The sequence below is a fragment of the Physella acuta genome, unplaced genomic scaffold, assembly GCF_028476545.2.
Source record: "Physella acuta isolate Inbredline_101_S28 unplaced genomic scaffold, ASM2847654v3 ptg001409l, whole genome shotgun sequence".
Lineage (NCBI taxonomy): Eukaryota > Metazoa > Mollusca > Gastropoda > Physidae > Physella > Physella acuta.
This window is the reverse complement of record NW_026732924.1, coordinates 134,315-155,430: the sequence shown is the minus strand read 5'-3', so window position 1 is coordinate 155,430 and position 21,116 is coordinate 134,315. Positions and strand designations below refer to the sequence as shown.

Here is a 21,116-nt window from a genome sequence, read left to right as displayed (position 1 = left end):
TTCCTAGATCTGTATTTAATGTAACGAGCTGTAGTTTTACTTTATAAAGGCCGTATGCCTATTTACGTCTACATATATCTTCAAATATTAAAACATATCTACAAATATCAACAGATATCTACAAATATCAACAGATATCCACAAATATCAACAAATATCCACAAATATCAACAGATATCAACAAATATTAGATAGAATATCCACAAATATCAAATATCCACAGCTTCTCCGCTTGTCTAAAGTCTTCTCTGTCGAATTCCACTATTTCATTGGTCTTGGTTTTAAAAAGCAATGTAGAAAAGAGAGTTGGGGTAGGGGGGGGGGGGTTACTTTGCATTGAATAGTGAAGAAAAACCCTCGCAATCAATAATCATACACAAAAATCCCCCCTCCCCCCTCGCTCCAAAACGGAATTTGTTAACCGACTCTAAATGTAGGCACGAAAACACTTTTAACCTCAGACTAATATTTCTCTAACCTATCTGAGTATTTACGCAACCCAGTGACCCCCCACGATCTACCCGGGTGTTTGTATAACAACCCCCCAACCCCCACACCCACCACTATCTCATCCACAACTCTGACCCCCCCCCCCCCCCCCCTGTCAATATTTTTTTTCCTTATTGATTTCAACCGCTGGCCAGCTAAAAAAACTTAAACGCCACGGCGCGTATTTGCGCACTGAGATTAAATCGGGTTTTCCCCATATCGTCCTCACAACATTTCAGCTTACTGTGATACATTGATAGGTCAGCTAGATGTCATCTGGGTTGTCATTCATAGCTTCAGATATTAATGGATGGATTGTAATCCACTCAGCACTTGAATTTTTATATTTTCAGTGTGATAAAGAAATAGCTTATACCCACACTACAAAAAAAGACGACGGATTTCACAAATTGACACGCATACTACAACACAATCTTTAGACTCAGAACAGGCCACAACAGACTAAAACAGCACAAGTATAACAAAAAAACTAAAAGTTGGGTGTGGTGAAACTTGCCCTTGTGGCATGGCCCCGGATAATACAAAGCACGTACTTCAGGACTGCACCTCATACGGCCAGGTTTTGCGTTTGGATTTGGTTTGTTTTCGTTTTCTTTTTGTTTGTGTTTTTTTCTTTGGGTTTGTGTTTGTGGTTGGTTTTGCGTTTGGATTTGGTTTGTTTTCGTTTGCTTTTCCGTTTTTTTCTTTGTGTTTGTATTGGTGTTTGTGGTTGTGGTTGGGTTTGGGTTTGTTGTTAGGTTTTTGTTTTCGTTTGCTTTTTTGTTTGTTTTTTCTTTGTGTTTGTATTGGTGTTTGTGGTTGTGGTTGGGTTTGTTGTTAGGATTTTGTTTTCGTTTGTATTTGAAATTGTGTTAGCGTTATGTTTGCGTTTTGTTGTTTAGGTTTTGGTTGGTTGTGAATTGGGTGGGCAATGCCGGGTTTATGATGATTACTAAACACACAGGTAATGGTCTTTAACAGAAAGGTTTTTCACAGAAGCGAGAGCAGGGCCTGGTCGGGACGGCTAGTATTTACCGGGACGGCTAGTATTTATATGACGAGATTTGGGATAGGGTTAGGTTTAGTATTTTGGTTAGCTTTCGCGTTGAAATGTAGTTATCAGGGATTATTCAACAAGGCAACAAGTTATATATTTTGACAGTTACCTCACACATACACATACACTGAAAAATACAAAAAAGACTATTTAAATGAGTGTTTTTTATAATATTTTATTTAATAAGCAAAATTGTTGTTACCAAAATAATAATTGTATCACCTTAATGAACGGATGAGTTAGAAAAATATACAGGGGGGTGTTTCTGTTTTTCACTTGCCTGTCATACTCGGGGGTGGGGTGAGGAGGGGGGTAGCCGAACTTGTTCTTTGTACGATCCCCACTGTGGCCAGGGTATCAGTGAAGATACATCAGACAAGGTGGGTCAGGTGGGTCAGGGTACCAGTGAAGTTACATAAGACGGGGTGAGTCGGGAGATAGGGGGTTCAGGGGTGGGGGTCATGGGTGAAAAACGGGGATGATGGTGTTAGGGAATAGGGGAAGGGGGAAGGTGTTGTATACAGTGGGTTAGTGGGTAAAGATGTGAGTGGTTGCCATGGTAACATCTGGACCTTGTTCCGGCCATTGATACGTGGAGATGATGTATACAAGATTTTAAAATTGACAAATGCGATTGGTTCTGTTCATCGCTTTCATCTTTCATTTCCCAATTTCATACCAAACATTCATTTTACACACCTACACAAATTATTTTCATTTAACGTGGGTTTTTTTTTCACTTTACATTTTCATATAGAATAGAATTCGTTTACAAGTGTTCAAGAAAAATTTTATTTCTAATATTTTTGTTCATTCACAACTACTCCAAACTTTCACGCTGATATCATCCCAGTCCGACAGAAATGATGTACATTTGGTCAATACATGAGATCAATTTAGATGATGTAAATTTGGTCTGCAAATTACGTAAATGTGGTCAGTAAATGATGTCAGTTTGTTCAATAGATGATGACTGTAAATGTAATCAGTAAATGATGTAAATCTATTGCTATAACATATTTTACCTGTATATCTTATGTATATATCATATAACAGCGAACATCAATTTACGTTCATAAAACCACTTTTAAATATAACGGGTGTAGTACTCCGGTGGGAAATGGTGACAATCTGACCAGCAGGTATAGGGTGGAGAATGTCATAGGAATATTCTAGAGAATGTGGACTGAACGTTGTTTTAAAAAATTGTGGTAACGATGCCTAAAGACAGCGACATGGCTTTGAACTACGATTCTTGATCTCGATTATACGTCTGTGTTTGGATAGATATAGATATAGGAATGAATTGATAAAATGTACAGGTCCAGTTTGACAAAACGAAGCTACGTCGATGACTGTAGGCCAATTGTTACCATTTCCATAGGTGTTCATTCAAAAGTTCGGATTTAACAATTTCGATATTAATTTAAAAGTTTTGAAATAAAGTTTAAACTTGGAGTGGCCCCTTGTCTCCATTTAAATGTTTTGGTTTCGGGTATTCTTGAATTGAAAAGATCTAGAATTTGGACGAAAGTGAAACCCCTGTCAACTCCAATCCGTCAACACAAAGTTATATCACAATATAGAGTTACAATACACAGAAAACAACACAGCTATAACGTTATGCTGGTACACATAGCAAAGAAACACAGGCTGGCTAAATATATTTTCTTGTGTTGGTTTTACAGTTGCGGGAGTCCGTTTGTAGATGTGTGTTTGTTTTAGTTTGGTTGAGGTTACCTGTTGGTAGGTTTTCGTTAGTGCGTGTTCGTTAGTGCGTGTTTATTAATGCGTGTTTGTTAGTGCGTGTTTGTTAGTGCGTGTTCTTTAGTGCGTGTTTCCTAGTGCGTGTTCTTTAGTGCGTGTTTGTTAGTGCTTTTATTTCTGAGGCTGGGCTGTGGGGTTACAGTTTGAAGCCCACGTGAAGGCTGGGAGTGTCGCTAGTCAACCACAATGGCACACAGATGTGACAAAGTGTGACACATTGGGGGAGACTTCCAAGCCGCTGATTTGGACTGAATGATAGCGTTATAAAAAAATCACTGCAGTTTTTGTATCAATAGTTTTATTGCTTACATTTGTTTAAAATTTTAAATGACGTTAGATGATTGTGAACATAAAAATCGAATGAGAATGATTTTTTTTTAATTTAGGAGTGAGCTCGATGACATTACGGATTGGCTAGTTGACTCAAGTGACTCTTCCAATGAGAGCCAAGTTGTTGTATGTGCGTGAAAGGGTTAATTAGTATGTGAATTGTGAGAATATGTGTGGTTCAAGGAAGGTTCAAATAACTTCTGATTGTTTATAATTAATGGGGTGAGGTGCAGTTTTTTTCTCTCTGTGGCCTATGGTGTAGCCACGAACGCTGTGGAACGGTATAAATCACAGCTTTTCCAAAGATCGACAACAATCGACGAAAGAAGTAACTCATACTAAACTTATGGCTAAATCAATGTAATGATCACTTGTTTCATCCAGGAATCGATACTACATTTGTCAAGACAAAGCGCAAACGCAGAAACACCTGACAGATCCGGGAATCGATTCCGCATCTGTCAAGACAAAGCTTTAACCAAGAATTAACTGACACCTATAGGAATCGATCCCACTTTTGTCAAAACAAATCTCTAACGCCCACATCACTAGCTATCTTGTACGTTACACGTCTAACTGAACACAAAATAATTCTCAGCAGTTTTTACACACGTGTGCCCCACCACATAGCAAAAAATAAAACTATTTGTGTTGTGATTGTTCTCATGGTTAGGGAACTCGAATTCGAAGCCGATTCCTCTAAACAAGCTTCGTCCAAGATGGCGGCCAACCTGTTGCTGTTGAGGTTCAGAACGAGGTTCTGCTTCATGCAGGTGCCGTGGATATTGACGTTCAGCGTGGCGTTGAGCGAGGACTTCATAGAGCACCTGCATAACAGGTGGGCGTTGTCAAGGTTGACAGTTTCAATGGCGTCTTCCGGGTAATCGATCAAGAAATCGATATCCGATACATGAGTATGACGGAGGTTTATACTCACTCTTTTCGGTAGGCCGTTGAAGGCGCCTGGTTCGATGTGGGTGAGGTTGTTGTACGCTAAGCTGATGATCATAGCTTTGATGCCGAAGAAAGCGTTTTTAGGAAGGCGGTGGATGAGGTTGTTCTCAAGGTTAAGCTCCTGCAAGGACTTCAGGTGAACCAAAGCCTCACGGGGGACTCGGGTGAGCTTCATCTGCTTCATGGTGAGGTCCCGAATGCAGGTCTCCTGCCCAGCGAACGTGCTGGTGTCCACGACCATGTTCTCGGAACTAATGAGTAAAGTACGCAGGCAGTAATGACCTACAAACACTTTAGGCGGGGCTATGGTGAACGCGTTCTGGGATAAATCCAAGTACTCCAGTTTATACAAATTCGCCAACGCTTCGGTTGGGATTTGTTGCATAAAGCATCGATCAAGTCGAAGCTTCTTTAAAGAATGTTCCAGCCCTTTAAACGCGTCTTTCGACAAAGTTTTGATCGTGTTCGTGTTGAGTTCGATAACCTCTAGGGATTTCATCCCTTGGAATGAGTTGTCCTCCACGGTGTGTAAGCCGCTCCTGAACATGAACAAGCTTTTCAGGTTCTTCAGATGTTTTATGGTTGAAGGCACTTGCGCAAATTTGTTCTTGGACAAATCAAGTTCCTCCAGAGCGTGTAAACCCGCTAGAGTCGAATGGACCATGGATCGAATCCCGCAGTTAGACATGCGTAAAATTTTTAACGATCTGACGACCGGACCTTGGAATAAAGACACCCGGATGTCTTCGATAGCGCCGGTGACGTACCCCACACGATTGTTGTGGCTGAGGGATAGTTCCTCTAAGACAGAGAGCTTGTTGAGCATTGCCAGGGGATGCTCGAAAGTCATCTTGATGGCTTCAAGGACCAGCTTCTTAAGCGTCATGTTCATGTTGTTGAAGGCGTCCTGGGCGATTTTCATCTCAGGGTTCTTGGTCAGGTCCAGCGAGAAAATATTCAACCCTGGCGGGAAGTCCAACATAGAGACGGATTTGATCTCGTTTTGTTCCAGGTTTAAGACAACCGGAAGTTGAATCGCCTGCAGCACGGTGAGGTCTGGGATCGACAGGAGACCTTTCTGGACACACAGGACCTTGTAGACAGGACCTACAACCTCTTGGGTAGAGTGGGAGCATGAGCAGTCCTCTGGGCAGTTGGGAGATCCATGAATGGCCAGGACAAAACTAATGAAGGCCGCGAACCTCAACATGTCTGATAGCAAACCCATCTGCAAATGCAAGAAAAGTATCATCATTGGCTGCTGTCATGTTATACATAAAATAAATATATCAATGTTTTTTATATGTACTTATGTATGTATTTACACAAACAACGGCGTGGTCAAATGGTAGAGCATACGAATGCTAACCCAAAAGTCTCGAGTTAGAATCCGGGTTCAATTCTTTAGAAAGTCCCCAGATTCCACCCACCTATTATGGGCACCCACTTCACGATACGGAAGGTATAGGCAGTTGGGCATAGTGCTGAGCATACTATCACCTTCAATGCCGATGTCACAGAAACAGGTGAACTCTATTTCACTTGCCCCATGGACAGTAAGGTTCGAAAGGGGAACTTCACTTGACCCGTATGTGTGTATATATATATATATATATATATATATATATATATATATATATATATATATATATATATATATGCCTACATATTGTTAATTTTGCATTAAAATATGGCGGATATATATATATATATATATATATATATATATATATATATATATATATATATAGAGAGAGAGAGAGAGAGAGAGAGAGAGAGAGAGAGAGAGAGAGAGAGAGAGAGGGAGAGAGAGAGAGAGAGAGAAGAGGGGAAAGAGGAAAAGAGCGAGATAGAGAGATTGTTAATTCAGCAACAAAGTGCATTTCTTCCATCTGGAACATTCGAAAGGTCGGCGGCTCCAGCCTGAATGACGAGACGGAAACGTGTGGGTGGCCTGCCATTGTCTGGATGACGTGAGCAGACTGGCACCTCGGGTGGCCAAAAGCAAATCACCTCCCACGTCACCAGAGCGACGTGTGGCCGGTGCCGTGAACTGACGGACAAGATGGCCGGTAATGGAGGCTGTTGCACCACGTGGTGACAGACGGCTATTTTAGTTTTTCTTTCTTCTCTATGTCTTTGCTCTGTAACAATATATATCTCGCCCCCGCCCACACCCGCCTTAGATCTATTTTCCCCAGTAAATCGTTATAGGCCCCTACAACCTTGTGAATCATTGAATGAAGGAATAGATTCAAAGAAAGCGTTACAATGAGTGAAACCATGTGTGGTATAATTATTGTTTTCAATTATAAAGTATAATCTTTGCATTGTTATTGCTGATTATATATATATATATATATATATATACATAAAGTGTTTTTACATTGCTTTGTAAAACACTTTTCGTATTCTAGACTAGATATCTGAAAATTGTCTCCCTGCATATATCTGGTTCCCCCTCCCCCCACCTCACCACCCTAATCCCTAGACTCTTCCCCTACCCCCTCATGAAATGCGCAAAACGTTTCAATCTATTGACGCGCAGCATTTCTATAGCCGCTACAAATGTGGTGTGAATAGTCTAAAGCCCTATTCGGCGCTATTTCTTCTAGCGCTAAACAAATTTCGTTCAACTCCGCATCGGGTTTATCTTCACACGAAGACAAATTGTAGGCACACAAAAAACGTGATCCTAGCCACGTGGTTTGCTGGACATCAGTTTCACGGATTTCGTTAGACTACGTGAACAGGGGCGTAATCAGGTTTTGTGACATCTGGGTAAAATATGAGGTCGTCTGCTGAAGGGGTTATCCTGCTTCTTCCGTGCAGCCATCGTTTTTTTTTTTTTTGTTTTTTTTTCTTTTTTTTTCGACATTTTTTGTTGTTTCTAAATGCGGGTCAGACGTTAAAAAAACAGAAACTGTACTGGCATGTAGCAAGGTTGTGGATACTAGAGAAAACAATTCTACAAGGAACAGTGGCAAGCACACGAAACAAAGGCAGAAGAATGAAAAAAATTATTGGAAGATAAAAAAAACCAATGGTTGCTTAATAACCGAAAAGTCTCTAGTTCGAACCTCGGAGCAGATAAGGCTCGTTAGCTGGGGACAGTCACTCTTTCAAGAGCGACAACTGCAAAATCCAACAACATATGCCTTTGTAGTTTGTTCTTGGTTGGACAAAGGCTATCCAAAAAGATATCCCTTCCGATATAAAAAAAAATCAAGCACAACGAAGACCTATATAACAGTAGGAGAAGCACTGAAGATGGTGGAAGGCAGAGGTGTGGAGGAAGGGCAACAGGGCATTACCCCCCCCCCCCCCCGTCAATTACACCCTGGACATCCCTCCTCCCCCCGGAGTAATAATCCCCGTGGGGTAATTAGGCTTTTTCTTAAGGTTAGGATTAAGGTAATATATAGGTATAGAGTTCGGGTTATTCAGGATTCTTGAGCTTGGGGTGATGGACAGAGAAGTAATTGCTCCGGGGGGGGGGGGAATGTACGGGGGGTAATTGACTGGGGGGTAATGTCCTAGACCCTTGCAGGATGCTGGATGAGAGTGTCTGGACTATGGGAGAGGACTAGAGAGACGAGAGAGTATAAGTGTAGATAACTGTGCCGCGGTCGGGTACCCAAGTAGATTGTTGTAGATTTGCTACATCCGTGTTTAAGAGGTTTTTTTATAATTTATAAGCCCTCCTACACTAGGTAAAGTTTACTTTTCAGAACGAACGATCCATGTAACGATAGTATGGTTAGCGCTATACCCACCCGCCTTTGCTTTCTCTAATGAGCTGGGTGGACCGTGGTTCGAACTAGAGACTTTCCGGCGAGTAGTTCAGAGCTCTACAACTCAACCTCCACTCCCCCCACACCACTTAGATGTTTAAAACAGTGCCGCCTTCACCTCACCCCCCCCCCACAAACACACACAAAACGACCTATATGTTTCTGATAATAGTATGGATATAGTGCTCATCGGCGTAGATGTGAAGAACTAAACTGTTCCATTGTCAAGTGCGGAGGGATTAATATGGCAGTCTGAACTTCCTAGGGGAGATTAGCGTGTTAATGTCCAGACTTCAGAGTGAGATTAACCGTGGGTGTGGGGGAAAGGTCAGGAGGGTGGGGAGGTTTACGTCATAGAGTCTTGCCAGGACAGAGCACGGGCTAACTCCCGGATATGTACCGACGCCTTGCTGGCCCGGGGGTCAGTCTTCGCACCAGGGTCGGGCGTTCACCGGACAGCTGCTGCACGGGGAGGTGGGGGTGTCCAGGCGTAGATCAATAATTATCTCCCCTGTGATCGCCACCAAAAAGTCGGTGAAGCTACCACGGCTTAGATAAGAACAATATACACGTAGCTCTTAGCGCAGATAAGGACATTCTGCGTTTGTCTGAGCAGATAAGGAAATTCTGTCTTTGACAGCACAGATAAGGAAATTTTATATGTGCGTTTTTTACAGAGAACATTATGATATTTTATAAGTGTCTTTTAGACATGTAATATCAAAATAGACAAAGAGTGTTATTTCAACGCCAAGGGTATATAATCCGAGCAGTTTTAACAAAACGGTATCCAAACCTAAAAATCCGCTTGGCAAAAAAACCCAAAACCCACATGCCCAAATGCCGCTAGCCGGAAAAGTTATAGATCAAATATTATTTTTATCCTGAAAAAGTTATTAATGATTTTTTTTATTTCATATCTTAATAATTAAAACAATTTTAAGCATTAAAAAAAACAGATATTTAATCATATTTTTTAAGACAGAGCTTTTATTTTTAAAATTATTGCGGTATATAGGTGTTTTAAAAAAAAGAATTAGCTTTTTCTTTAATAAATGTCATAATACATGCCAATCAATAAGACATGACAATATGTCACTTGGTGAAGATTTATTTAATACAAAATTAAATATTATTTTTAAATGATACGATGGAGACAGCAAAAAAAATATTTTTTAAATGTGGTTGTGTAATCGACGTGTTGAGGTGGTGATAACACATTTAGTACACTAGGAAACAGCGTTGTTTTACAGTAAACATAGACGCCTTCGATTGATTTTCCTTGTTAAGCCATGATGTGTGCTGATCATGTTGCAGATGACTTAACTTGTTGAGTAGAGTCGCTTGTATTTAATTTCAGCTCAACACACCTTGTATAGACAATGTAGTAGCGGAATTATTTTATAACGAAATTGAATTGTATAAGCAATGCAAAATAAAATTGTATTTTATAAGCTTTAATAGTTTAAAAAATCAAACAAATATCAATTATTTCGTTCATTTATCCCACATTTTGTATGACATACTCTCTTTAAACCCAAAACGAAAACGGAAAAAAATTATAATGAACAAAATGGACAAATAAGTTTCAATACTCAAGATTAATATATTTTCGGCAGTTGTCTATTCGGGTAAATGGCCTTCGGGCACTACTGTAAGGCTTTACACTATGTATTTCATTTTATATTTAGAAAATATATAAGATTTATGTAATAACTTATAACAGCTACGCTATTGCTCTGTAAAACAAAATAGATCAAAACATGGGGAAAATTGTGATTCTCATGTACGCCAAGTTTCCAGTGGCGGAACTAGAAAAATTGGGCCACCCCGCAAAAACATTTTTTGGCCCCATATATATATATATATATATATATATATATATATATATATATATATATATATATATATATATATATATATATATATATATATATACCAAAATACGAACATAGAATACTCAATTCGGGCTTGTTCGAAATTTTAAAAATTAAAAGTTCTTAGTTTTTATTTAATTAAAACATAATATAGCAACAACACATCATGTGTAAGTGCTATTAATCTGTTTTGAAATTCTTTGTTTCAATGTTTGACATAATGTTTCCTAACTAACAAGTCGGTCAAAAGAATATGAAGCAAGAAAGCTTTGTATGTGTAATGGTTTCTCGCCTTATGTTTATTTAAAAAAAAATTGTATTTATATTATTAGTTTTTAATACATTTCCTTTTTTACTATTTCATTCTTTATTATGTATTTTAAAAAATAATAATTTAGAGATGTAATTGCTTTTTAATTTGTTTAGTGCAAATTTATTTAAAGTTTTTTTAAGAACACACGTATTTGACTATTTAAAAAAAAAGGGAAATAAGTCATGGAAGATACTGCAGTACATCACAACTGTAGTAGATCTGTTTGTTTTTTTTACAAGAAAATTATTCTTTAACTATAAAAAAAATTGATCATGGTCGGCTTTGGGCCCCTAAACGGCCTGCCCCCCCCCCCCCGCATTGCGGGGTCTGGCGGCACTGTAGTTCCGCCCCTGCAAGTTTCTCTACTATTTTCTTACTTTACTTTTCATTAACATTATAACATTCCGCTCACAAAACATTGATCTGTGAATCTTTACACTCATAGCACACTCTTTTTTTTTAACTTATCAAATTACAATTTTTAAAAATTAAATCATAATTAGCAAAGCATAGCAAGACGGGCCAATGAAGCTTTGAAGGCTGCATCTTAGCTTGTCATCGGATCCTCATAAGGACAGGAGTGTCAACACACCGCACGGAGAGAAAGAGATCGATCAATGTCTGTCTTAGTAAAAATGTTGGGATCATGTTTACAAGATGTCGGGTGGGGGAGGTGAGGGGAGGATGGTGTGTAGAGGTTAGAGTGGAGGTTAAATCTGAGGCTAAATATGGAGTTCAATTTGAGGGTAAATCTGAAGCTATATCTGAGGAAAAATCGGGGCTAAATCTGTAACTATATCTGAGGCTAAATATGAGATTAAATCTGAATTTTAATTTTGAAGCTAAATCTGAACTGTCTGAGGCTAAATTTGATGCTAACTCTGGAGGTGAATGTGAGGCTAAATCTGAGGCTAAATATGGAGTTAAATTTGAGGGTAAATGAAGCTGTATCTAATGGAAAATTCGAGGCTAAATCTGTAACTATATCTGAGAATGAGATTAAATCTGAGTTAATTTTAAAGCTAAATGTGTTACTAAATCTGAGGCTAAATTTGTTGCTGAATCTGGACTTAATTTTGAGGCTAAAGTTATATCTGAAGCTAACTTCAAGAATAGGTCTAAAGCTAACCTGAGGCTGAATTTTGGGCTAGATCTGGTTATAATAGACGCTAACTTAGAGATTAAATCAGATGCTTAATATGGGGCTAAATATGGGACTAAACATGTGGCTAAATATGTGGCTAAATATGGGGCTAAATATGGGACTAAACATGTGGCTAAACATGTGACTAAATATGTGACTAAATATGTGGCTAAATATGTGGCTAAATATGTGGCAAAATATGAGGCTACGCTAAGATGAGTAATGAACAATGGAAGAAACTTGAGGAGCTTAGCCTTGTGATGAAAGACGTAAGAGAGGAGCTTAGCCTTGTGATGAAAGACGTAAGAGAGGAGCTTAGCCTTGTGATGAAAGACGTAAGAGAGGAGCTTAGCCTTGTGGTGAAAGACGTAAGAGAGGAGCTTAGCCTTGTGATGAAAGACGTAAGAGAGGAGCTTAGCCTTGTGATGAAAGACGTAAGAGAGGAGCTTAGCCTTGTGATGAAAGACGTAAGAGAGGAGCTTAGCCTTGTGATGAAAGACGTAAGAGAGGAGCTTAGCCTTGTGATGAAAGACGTAAGAGAGGAGCTTAGCCTTGTGATGAAAGACGTAAGAGAGGAGCTTAGCCTTGTGATGAAAGACGTAAGAGAGGAGCTTAGCCTTGTGATGAAAGACGTAAGAGAGGAGCTTAGCCTTGTGATGAAAGACGTAAGAGAGGAGCTTAGCCTTGTGATGAAAGACGTAAGAGAGGAGCTTAGCCTTGTGATGAAAGACGTAAGAGAGGAGCTTAGCCTTGTGATGAAAGACGTAAGAGAGGAGCTTAGCCTTGTGGTGAAAGACGTAAGAGAGGAGCTTAGCCTTGTGATGAAAGACGTAAGAGAGGAGCTTAGCCTTGTGATGAAAGACGTAAGAGAGGAGCTTAGCCTTGTGATGAAAGACGTAAGAGAGGAGCTTAGCCTTGTGATGAAAGACGTAAGAGAGGAGCTTAGCCTTGTGATGAAAGACGTAAGAGAGGAGCTTAGCCTTGTGATGAAAGACGTAAGAGAGGAGCTTAGCCTTGTGATGAAAGACGTAAGAGAGGAGCTTAGCCTTGTGATGAAAGACGTAAGAGAGGAGCTTAGCCTTGTGATGAAAGACGTAAGAGAGGAGCTTAGCCTTGTGATGAAAGACGTAAGAGAGGAGCTTAGCCTTGTGATGAAAGACGTGAGAGGGGAACTTAGTTTTATGAATGAATACGCGAAGTGAGCTGAGAAAATAAAGGTAAAACAACTTTGATATTGAACAAGCCGTAAGAGTAGCATTCGGCTTCAATAGTCTGCAAACCCCTTTATTGAACTACCGCATCAAATCTGTTCTAGCAAATAAGGCTACCACATCAAATGTAGGCTGTATTTCCAGATTCTTTATTTACACCCCCGCCCCCCCTACCCATCCACACACTAAGGATCAAGGGCTGCTATCAATATTCAAACAGATAACAGGGGGAGGGGCGACCCATCAGAGCAGCACATGCCCAAGGTCATCTGGAGGTCACCGCTTTGAGCAGATGTGAATCACGGTGCCGGTTTTTAAAACCCCGAGCAGGCCTTGGAAGAATTGATCCCAACCTAAGAACGGCGCACATTTTTAAAGCGATTGTTGTTGGGTTGCTGAAGGTTTTCAAGTGGATGTCATGCGATTTTTTATATCTCTGAAACGGCCTAGCAGAAACATTTTAATGGCGCGTTGCTTGGCAGTAGCACGATAAACAAAACCACCCAATGACAATTGTATTTGAGACATTGCTTTTCTACGATTCACAAAGCTATTAATATCAACATTTTAAATAAATACCGTTATGGGATTTAATTTCTTCCTTTGAAAATAGAGGTGATTAGTGTTTTTATGTATGAAATATCATAGATCTTACTTTTTAAAACTTCAAATACCTAGAAGTAACTAAATTAAATTAAATTTCTATGTAAATTTTAAGCTAGTTATACGGGCTTATAATGTCATCTTAAGAAAATTAAGTTTTCACAAGAATCTAATTATACATACTTTTTTTACTAAATAATTTATCAAAATTACTTTTAACGTATTTCCTGCTTTATTTAAATATCATGCGTTTGTAAAAATCCTTTAGGTATTTTAAAGAAACCCAGTAAATCCTTCATCGTTGATACTCAATTTTATTAAGGATGATATTCCAGGTAATTTTGATATTTAATACATTTTCCCAATATTCCTCTTTCATGACATTTTAAAAGTTCCTGAAACTCTGGGTCATTTCGGTGTTCAAAACATTCACTATACTCCTGATAAATACGGTATGGTTAAATTTCCTGACTATTCTTGATAATTCAGAAACATGCATTCCTAATATTCATTATGCAACTCAGACGCTCGATAGTTTCACTTTTCCAATCACTCAACACTTTCCACTATAAACCACAAAATACCCTACACTTTCCACTACGACCCACAAAATACCCAACACTTTCCACTATAGCCCTTTGAAAAAAAAAACGCGCTCTAATTGAGATCGAATTCCGCAGGTCGTGAACAATTGCTGCATGACCCATGACCTTCCTGACTCACGCGACACGAAACACGCGCGATACGAAGCTGCTTACTCATCGAACACAACAAAAAAAAGTGAACGTTTCTAATATTTATGACATAAGTGGTAAGGCGAGCCGCTACAACGATGCTGACTCCTGAGTTGAAATCAAACTTAATTAAAACAATATTTTCAGGCTCCAAGACACCGTATTACAACCTGTTTGATACCAGATCGATTGAGTTCATAACTCATCAACTGCAAGTAGGCGGTATAAACTATTACAGGTGTTTTTTCTAGTCATCAAAGAAAAGCTGCACGTTATGATATTATTTTAATCATTTTTTTCAGACTTGAAATTAGAAGGAATTGAAAATATTACCATCATTAGTTAATTGTTAAATATAAAAACATAAAATGAAACAACTTAGCTATGGTTTCAGCTGAAGAATAAAAATCATGTTAAGAAATATGTATCTTACCTTTATGGAATATCCGGCCAGCTATTGACCGCTGGTCTAAAAGAATGCAACTTTATTGGCTGTTGTAGCACTGTGGCATGTTTTGTTACTGATTTAATGCCAACCATGGAGAAAAAGCAACATATAAAAAGGTTTACTTCCCTTGCCGTAGCTTTCATTAACACATCTTAAAACTCTGATTTCAGACCGCACCGGCATCGGCCCGATTCTACGGTGTCGACCAACGACGCAACTCACTGAAAATTTTCCCGCAATATTTTGTTAAACCATTTATATATTTACAAAAAAAATATATATTAAAATTTAGGGAGCCTTTTTTGGTGTATTAAATACTGCATCATTTTTAAATACAGTTTTTTTTTCTGATTTCAAAATTTTGTCAAGAACAGAATTCTTTTTTCCGGCGCCTTTCTGTGTCTGCACCGCTTGCCCTAGTTACCGCAGCGCGTGCTTCAGAACCTCAGCCAATCAATATGGAGTCGAATCGATCCCACGGACTCCAAGAATCAGCAGTTTGCGTTTCCACGGGAACCTCATCCACCACTCATAACAAATTGACGACCGTTTTTTTGTTAGCCCCTCCCCTAACATTTGACACCGGACAATATCTGGCAAGCGGAGAAAACTCATCATTTCTTTCTAGTATTTTTCCCGCCTTTTTCTCCATGTGTGTGAATTGTTTTGTTTTTGTTTTTTTTTTTTGGTTTTTTTTAGGGGGGGGGGGGGTTATTGTTGAATTAGATCTAGATCTAATTGCTTTAGTAATTCGATTTAATTTTCCTTCATTATATAGATCTAATTATTTAAACAGTTGGGTTTTATTTTAAAAACGATACATATTTTTGAACAAAGATTGTTAAGCAACAAAAATGGGAGTCGGTACATGTTTAAATGTAGAACTTATTTTAAAATTGGATTTTTTTTCCGCAACTGTAGGCCTAAATGAGCTGTATTTAAACAAAATTTTATACCAGTTGACGTGAAAGTCTATAAAAATGTATAGATCTGATAAATGAATTATTTTTTTTTAAAAACCCTTAAGTTAGACATTTTAAGACAAATTGGCAGTTAAATAAACTTGTCTGACCATTGTGGTAGCAGTAGTACCAAATGTACTTGCGATATCAGTAGGCTTATACAAGAGTGCATTATGGTACTTGATATACCAGTAGGCCTACCCAAGTACTTATGATAGCAGTAGGCCTACACAAAAGAACATTATAGTACTTGATATACCAGTAGGCCTACCAAAAAATAGGTCTACCCAAAAGAACATTATTGTACTTACAGAGTTTCTTCCAGACATCTCTTCGGTGGCTCTCCCCCCCCCCCCCCCCCTCGAAGAAAGTCTACCCCCCCCCCGAACGAAATGGAATTGATATAGAAAATATATACTTTTAACAGTGTCCGCCCTCCCCCCCCCCCCCCCCCGGATATTTTAGACAATAAAATTTCTGGAAGAAAAAAGTCTGAAAGAAACACTGTGTACTTATGGTAGCAGTATGCCTACCCAAAACGACACTAAAATACATTTTAATAGGGCCCTACAGTACATCCAAGTATTTCCCGTAGTTGTAGATGTAGAATAGTGTGGTTAAACCACGACCAAGACACAACAATCACCATCCCATTCTTGCTTTCCAACGCCATATTTTTTTTTAGATTGTCATTCATTAAGACAGGCATTAATATTGAAAATATTAATTAGCCTAATGAATATAGCATGAATGCATTAATTAGCTTAATGAATTTAATATGAATACAGTCCAGCTTAATCAAGAGCTAAAGCTCGTAGAACAATAACTTAAATGCATTGGGATCAGTCATTTGTGTGGGGAACCAAAAGACGACTGAATTAAGCTGTAATAAAATATACGAGCCGACCAGCGGCGTATGATACGTCGTTATTTAGTTGTTTTATTTTCTACTTTTCAGTAATTCATAATTTGTGAATTCGACAGTACCAATGCTGCCACTGAATATATTTGCTTTAAAACACTATCAGTAGCTCGTTAAGGACGATAACCCCCCCCCCCTTTCCCCAACCACTACCTTCCATCCCCCCGTGAAAGCAGCCTCATCTTAGTTACCTCCCCTAAGTTTAAAATCGTTTCAAACTAATTTATCTGCCCCTAATAGCAGTCACTAAACCCGGCTCTATGATTGTAAACATTTAGCGTGAACCACAGCTCACCAGACCATGTAGGGGTGGGGGTGGTAGGGAGCGCGCTTACAGCTTGTTTTCTAGCGTCTCCAAGAAGAGAATTATATATATATAGATATTTCAAAAATGTATGTGTTCATTTTGTCAAAGTTTTCTAATAGAATACCTAAAAAATTAGCGTGATGAGTAGAATTCTACACTGAACAATTAAAAGCGTTTGTGAAAAACAAAAACAATCAGTCAGATTTTAACCCTTTATGTTGTGGGAAAAAATCTAACCGACCCCGACGAGACTCGAACTCGCAATCTTCTGATCCGAAGTCAGACGCCTTATCCATTAGGCCACGAGGCCTTCGTTTTAAAAGTATTTATCTTATGTACCCTTAATAAAATTTGGTTCAATGTCTAATATACTTTTCGTATTTTCTAATACAATATTAGGAAGATGCCACTTCCGGTGCTATAGCAATGTTTTTTGTTGATTTTTTTAACTGCTTATTTTTTTTTTTAAACAATGAAATTACGCAGAAAGAAAAAAAAATTGCGCACCAAATGAACGTAAACAGTGTGACTATAATAGAGCGGAAAATTTGTGCCTTTTTACTTTCTCGTATACGAAGCATAGAGAAAGTATTGTAGTCGTGCAAAAAAAAAATCGAGATTTGTGCAAAACTTGACGTTTTACACCTCCATGAGTCGGAAAAACATAATTTTGCAATCTTGTCCGTTTGTCTGTGTGTGTGTGTGATTTCTAAAAAAAAATGCATGTAAATTTATAAAGTACTAATAATATTCCTCACTGTTATACACAGGTTTTTGGCGTTCACTTGGTGCGCAATTCTTTTTTCTACGAGATTCTATTCTATTTTTAAAAGTTTAAGTAATTGAAAATGGATTAAAAATCATGTCTATATCCCGAGTTGCCATTCCCCGCAGAGTAATAGAGAAAGTTTAGGAGAGATCACTCCCGCTTTATTTTGTAATAACGCTTTTCAATAATAAGCCTTCAATGTTATACTGTCTTTTAAAAGTGCCATCCCCCGTAGCGTTATATAAGAATATTCAAGAAAGTTTAGGGGAGATCACTTCCGGTTTATTTACTTTCTCGCATACAGTGTTTCTTTCAGACTTTATTTTTTCCGTCGGGGGGGGGGGGGGGGTGGAGGAGGGGCAGACAAAATTTCCGAGGCGAACACTGGTAAAAGTAAATATTATCCATATAAATTATATTACGTTCGGGTCCGGGAGAGGGAGGTGCTTCGGGCGGGGGGGGGGGGGGGGGGCAATGTCCAGAATAGATGCCTGAATGAAACTCTGACCTAAATCGTGACATGTATTTTAAAATACCAGATCTACGCTTGCTAAATATCGACCAACCAATGAGAGATCCTGGTTGTAGACCCCCCCCCCTCCGCCCACCCAACCCCGGTATGTGCCGAAAAATATACATTATTTCTGTGTTCGCGGTGAGCGGGTTAACGTTTCATTTCCTTCAGCAAACCCAGCGCACACAGCTTTAAATTTTTTTTTTAATTCAACGATTTACAAGGGTCGTTTAAATATTTAACTTATGGGATGGGGGCGTTCTTTACTTTAGGAATAGATTCAGACAGCCGATGTTTAAAAAGAAAAACAACTAAATGATTAGAAACAGCTGGAAAAAATGTATCGAATAAGAAGCCATAGAAACGGCATCAGTTTCTTATCCGTCTTGGTTGTGTTGTAGCTCTTTTGAAAAAGAAAAAAAAAACAACGACCCCCGACGAGACTCGAACTCGCAATCTTCTGATCCGATTTACAAGGGTAGTTAGAATAAATAAATAATAGACACGGCTATGTTACGTACGTAATAAATTTAAACTTCCGATCTTTATATAAAAAAAACCAAATGATTAGGAAGAGCTGGATAATGTGTCGAGTGATGGCCGCCCATTAAAAAGTAAACAAAAATTATCGACCCCGACGAGACTCGAACTCGCAATCTTCTGATCCGAAGTCAGACGCCTTATCCATTAGGCCACGAGGCCGCAATGAATGCTTATAATGATGACGTAGTAGATTTTTAATGAATATATTGTGCTAATGAGGGAGAGTGAAAGAGAGTGGCGTAGCGAGGTCGGGTGTCACCCGGTGCGGCACTTAATGGTATCACCCCCCCCCCCCCCACCAGAGGCGTAGCGACCCTTCCCGGCGCCTGGGGACAAACTTTCAATTTTCGATTTGCATCCCCCCCCCCCTTTCCACCCTTGTCGGGATTTGTTAAATTTGTTCTTAAAGACATTTTAGCACTCGAATTTATCACTTAATTAAGTCTACCAAATGGAATTTATATAGAAAACATATACTTTTACCAGTGTCCGCCTCCCCCCCCCCAGCATTAAATTCTACAACTTGCCAGTACCCCGGAACATCTAACATCCCCACCCCCACCACCCCAGAACATATAACATCCCCACCCCCAGCACCCCAGAACATCTAACATCCCCACCCCCAGCACCCCAGAACATCTAACATCCCCACCCCCAGCACCCCAGAACATCTAACATCCCCACCCCCAGCAACCCAGAACATCTAACATCCCCACCCCCAGCACCCCAGAACATCTAACATCCCCACCCCCAGCACCCCAGAACATCTAACATCCCCACCCCCAGCACCCCAGAACATCTAACATCCCCACCCCCAGCACCCCAGAACATCTAACATCCCCACCCCCAGCACCCCAGAACATCTAACATCCCCACCCCCAGCACCCCAGAACAACTAACATACCCACCCCCAGCACCCCAGAACATCTAACATCCCCACCCCCAGCACCCCAGAACATCTAACATCCCCACCCCCAGCACCCCAGAACATCTAACATCCCCACCCCAGCACCCCAGAACATCTAACATCCCCACCCCCAGCACCCCAGAACATCTAACATCCCCACCCCCAGCACCCCAGAACATCTAACATCCCCACCCCCAGCACCCCAGAACACCTAACATCCCCACCCCCAGCACCCCAGAACATCTAACATCCCCACCCCCAGCAACCCAGAACATCTAACATCCCCACCCCAGCACCCCAGAACATCTAACATCCCCACCCCCAGCACCCCAGAACATCTAACATCCCCACACCCAGCACCCCAGAACATCTAACATCCCCACCCCCAGCACCCCAGAACATCTAACATCCCCACCCCAGCACCCCAGAACATCTAACATCCCCACCCCCAGCACCCCAGAACATCTAACATCCCCACCCCCAGCACCCCAGAACATCTAACATCCCCACCCCCAGCACCCCAGAACACCTAACATCCCCACCCCCAGCACCCCAGAACATCTAACATCCCCACCCCCAGCAACCCAGAACATCTAACATCCCCACCCCAGCACCCCAGAACATCTAACATCCCCACCCCCAGCACCCCAGAACATCTAACATCCCCACCCCCAGCACCCCAGAACATCTAACATCCCCACATCCAGCACCCCAGAACATCTAACATCCCCACCCCCAGCACCCCAGAACACCTAACATCCCCACCCCCAGCACCCCAGAACATCTAACATCCCCACCCCCAGCACCCCAGAACATCTAACATCCCCACCCCCAGCACCCCAGAACATCTAACATCCCCACCCCCAGCACCCCAGATGATCTAGAAAATCTGAAAGAAACACCGGATAAAAAATTCTCATCGCAAACTACTGATCGTTTCAAACTAAATTATCTGCCCCTAATAGGCATCTCTAAACCCGGCTCTGTGAATCTAAACATTTAGTGTGAACCACAGCTCACCAGACCATGTGGGGGTGGTTGTGATATGCCTAGAGAGGAAAAGAGGGGACTGCTCGGCGCGCTTACAGCTTGATGTTTTTTGTCTCCAAGAAGAGAATTATATATAGATGCTTTTTAAATTTGCTTTAGTATCCCCTAAATATGCTGCATTGTTTCGTTTCAGTTTATCTTTTCCCAGTTAGTACTGCCATGCATTCGTTTATTTCATTCGTATATTTCAATGACAACAGGCTACGTACATAATAGTGACTATTAATACATCTCTTTAATTGACATTAGAATGCTGACGAATTTCTTTCCTTGTGAACAGTGTTTCTTTGCGTATACATTTTCCGTAAAAAATTATATTTCGTTCGTGTCGGGAAAAGGTGAAGGTCAATGTCCCGAAGAGATGCCTGAAAGAAACTCTGATTGTGAACTAAATCCTGACATGTGTCTTATAATCCAAGGT

The 21,116-nt window shown here is 40.1% G+C and overlaps 1 protein-coding gene and 2 non-coding genes across 3 annotated transcripts; all 3 read right to left on the bottom strand.

Moving 5' to 3' along the window:
• Window positions 1–3,628: 3,628 nt before the first annotated feature.
• LOC131927490 (insulin-like growth factor-binding protein complex acid labile subunit) lies at window positions 3,629–14,868 on the bottom strand. The gene is made up of 2 exons (XM_059283160.1): window positions 14,707–14,868; window positions 3,629–5,825 (listed from the first exon to the last, which is right to left on the bottom strand). Exon 2 carries the CDS (start codon window positions 5,823–5,825, stop codon window positions 4,248–4,250), a length of 1,578 nt encoding a protein of 525 aa, XP_059139143.1. The 5' UTR covers window positions 14,707–14,868; the 3' UTR covers window positions 3,629–4,247.
• Window positions 14,869–17,149: 2,281 nt separating this feature from the next.
• Trnar-ucg (transfer RNA arginine (anticodon UCG)) lies at window positions 17,150–17,222 on the bottom strand. Its single transcript has one exon. It is a non-coding gene; the product is annotated as a tRNA-Arg (tRNA).
• A 1,602-nt stretch (window positions 17,223–18,824) lies between these two features.
• Window positions 18,825–18,897, bottom strand: Trnar-ucg (transfer RNA arginine (anticodon UCG)). Its single transcript has one exon. It is a non-coding gene; the product is annotated as a tRNA-Arg (tRNA).
• Between the last annotated feature and the right edge of the window lie 2,219 nt (window positions 18,898–21,116).

Bases quoted from the DNA above. Each gene is read 5' to 3' on its own strand.
- LOC131927490 (XM_059283160.1), bottom strand. From the start codon at position 5,825: ATGGGTTTGCTATCAGACATGTTGAGGTTCGCGGCCTTCATTAGTTTT.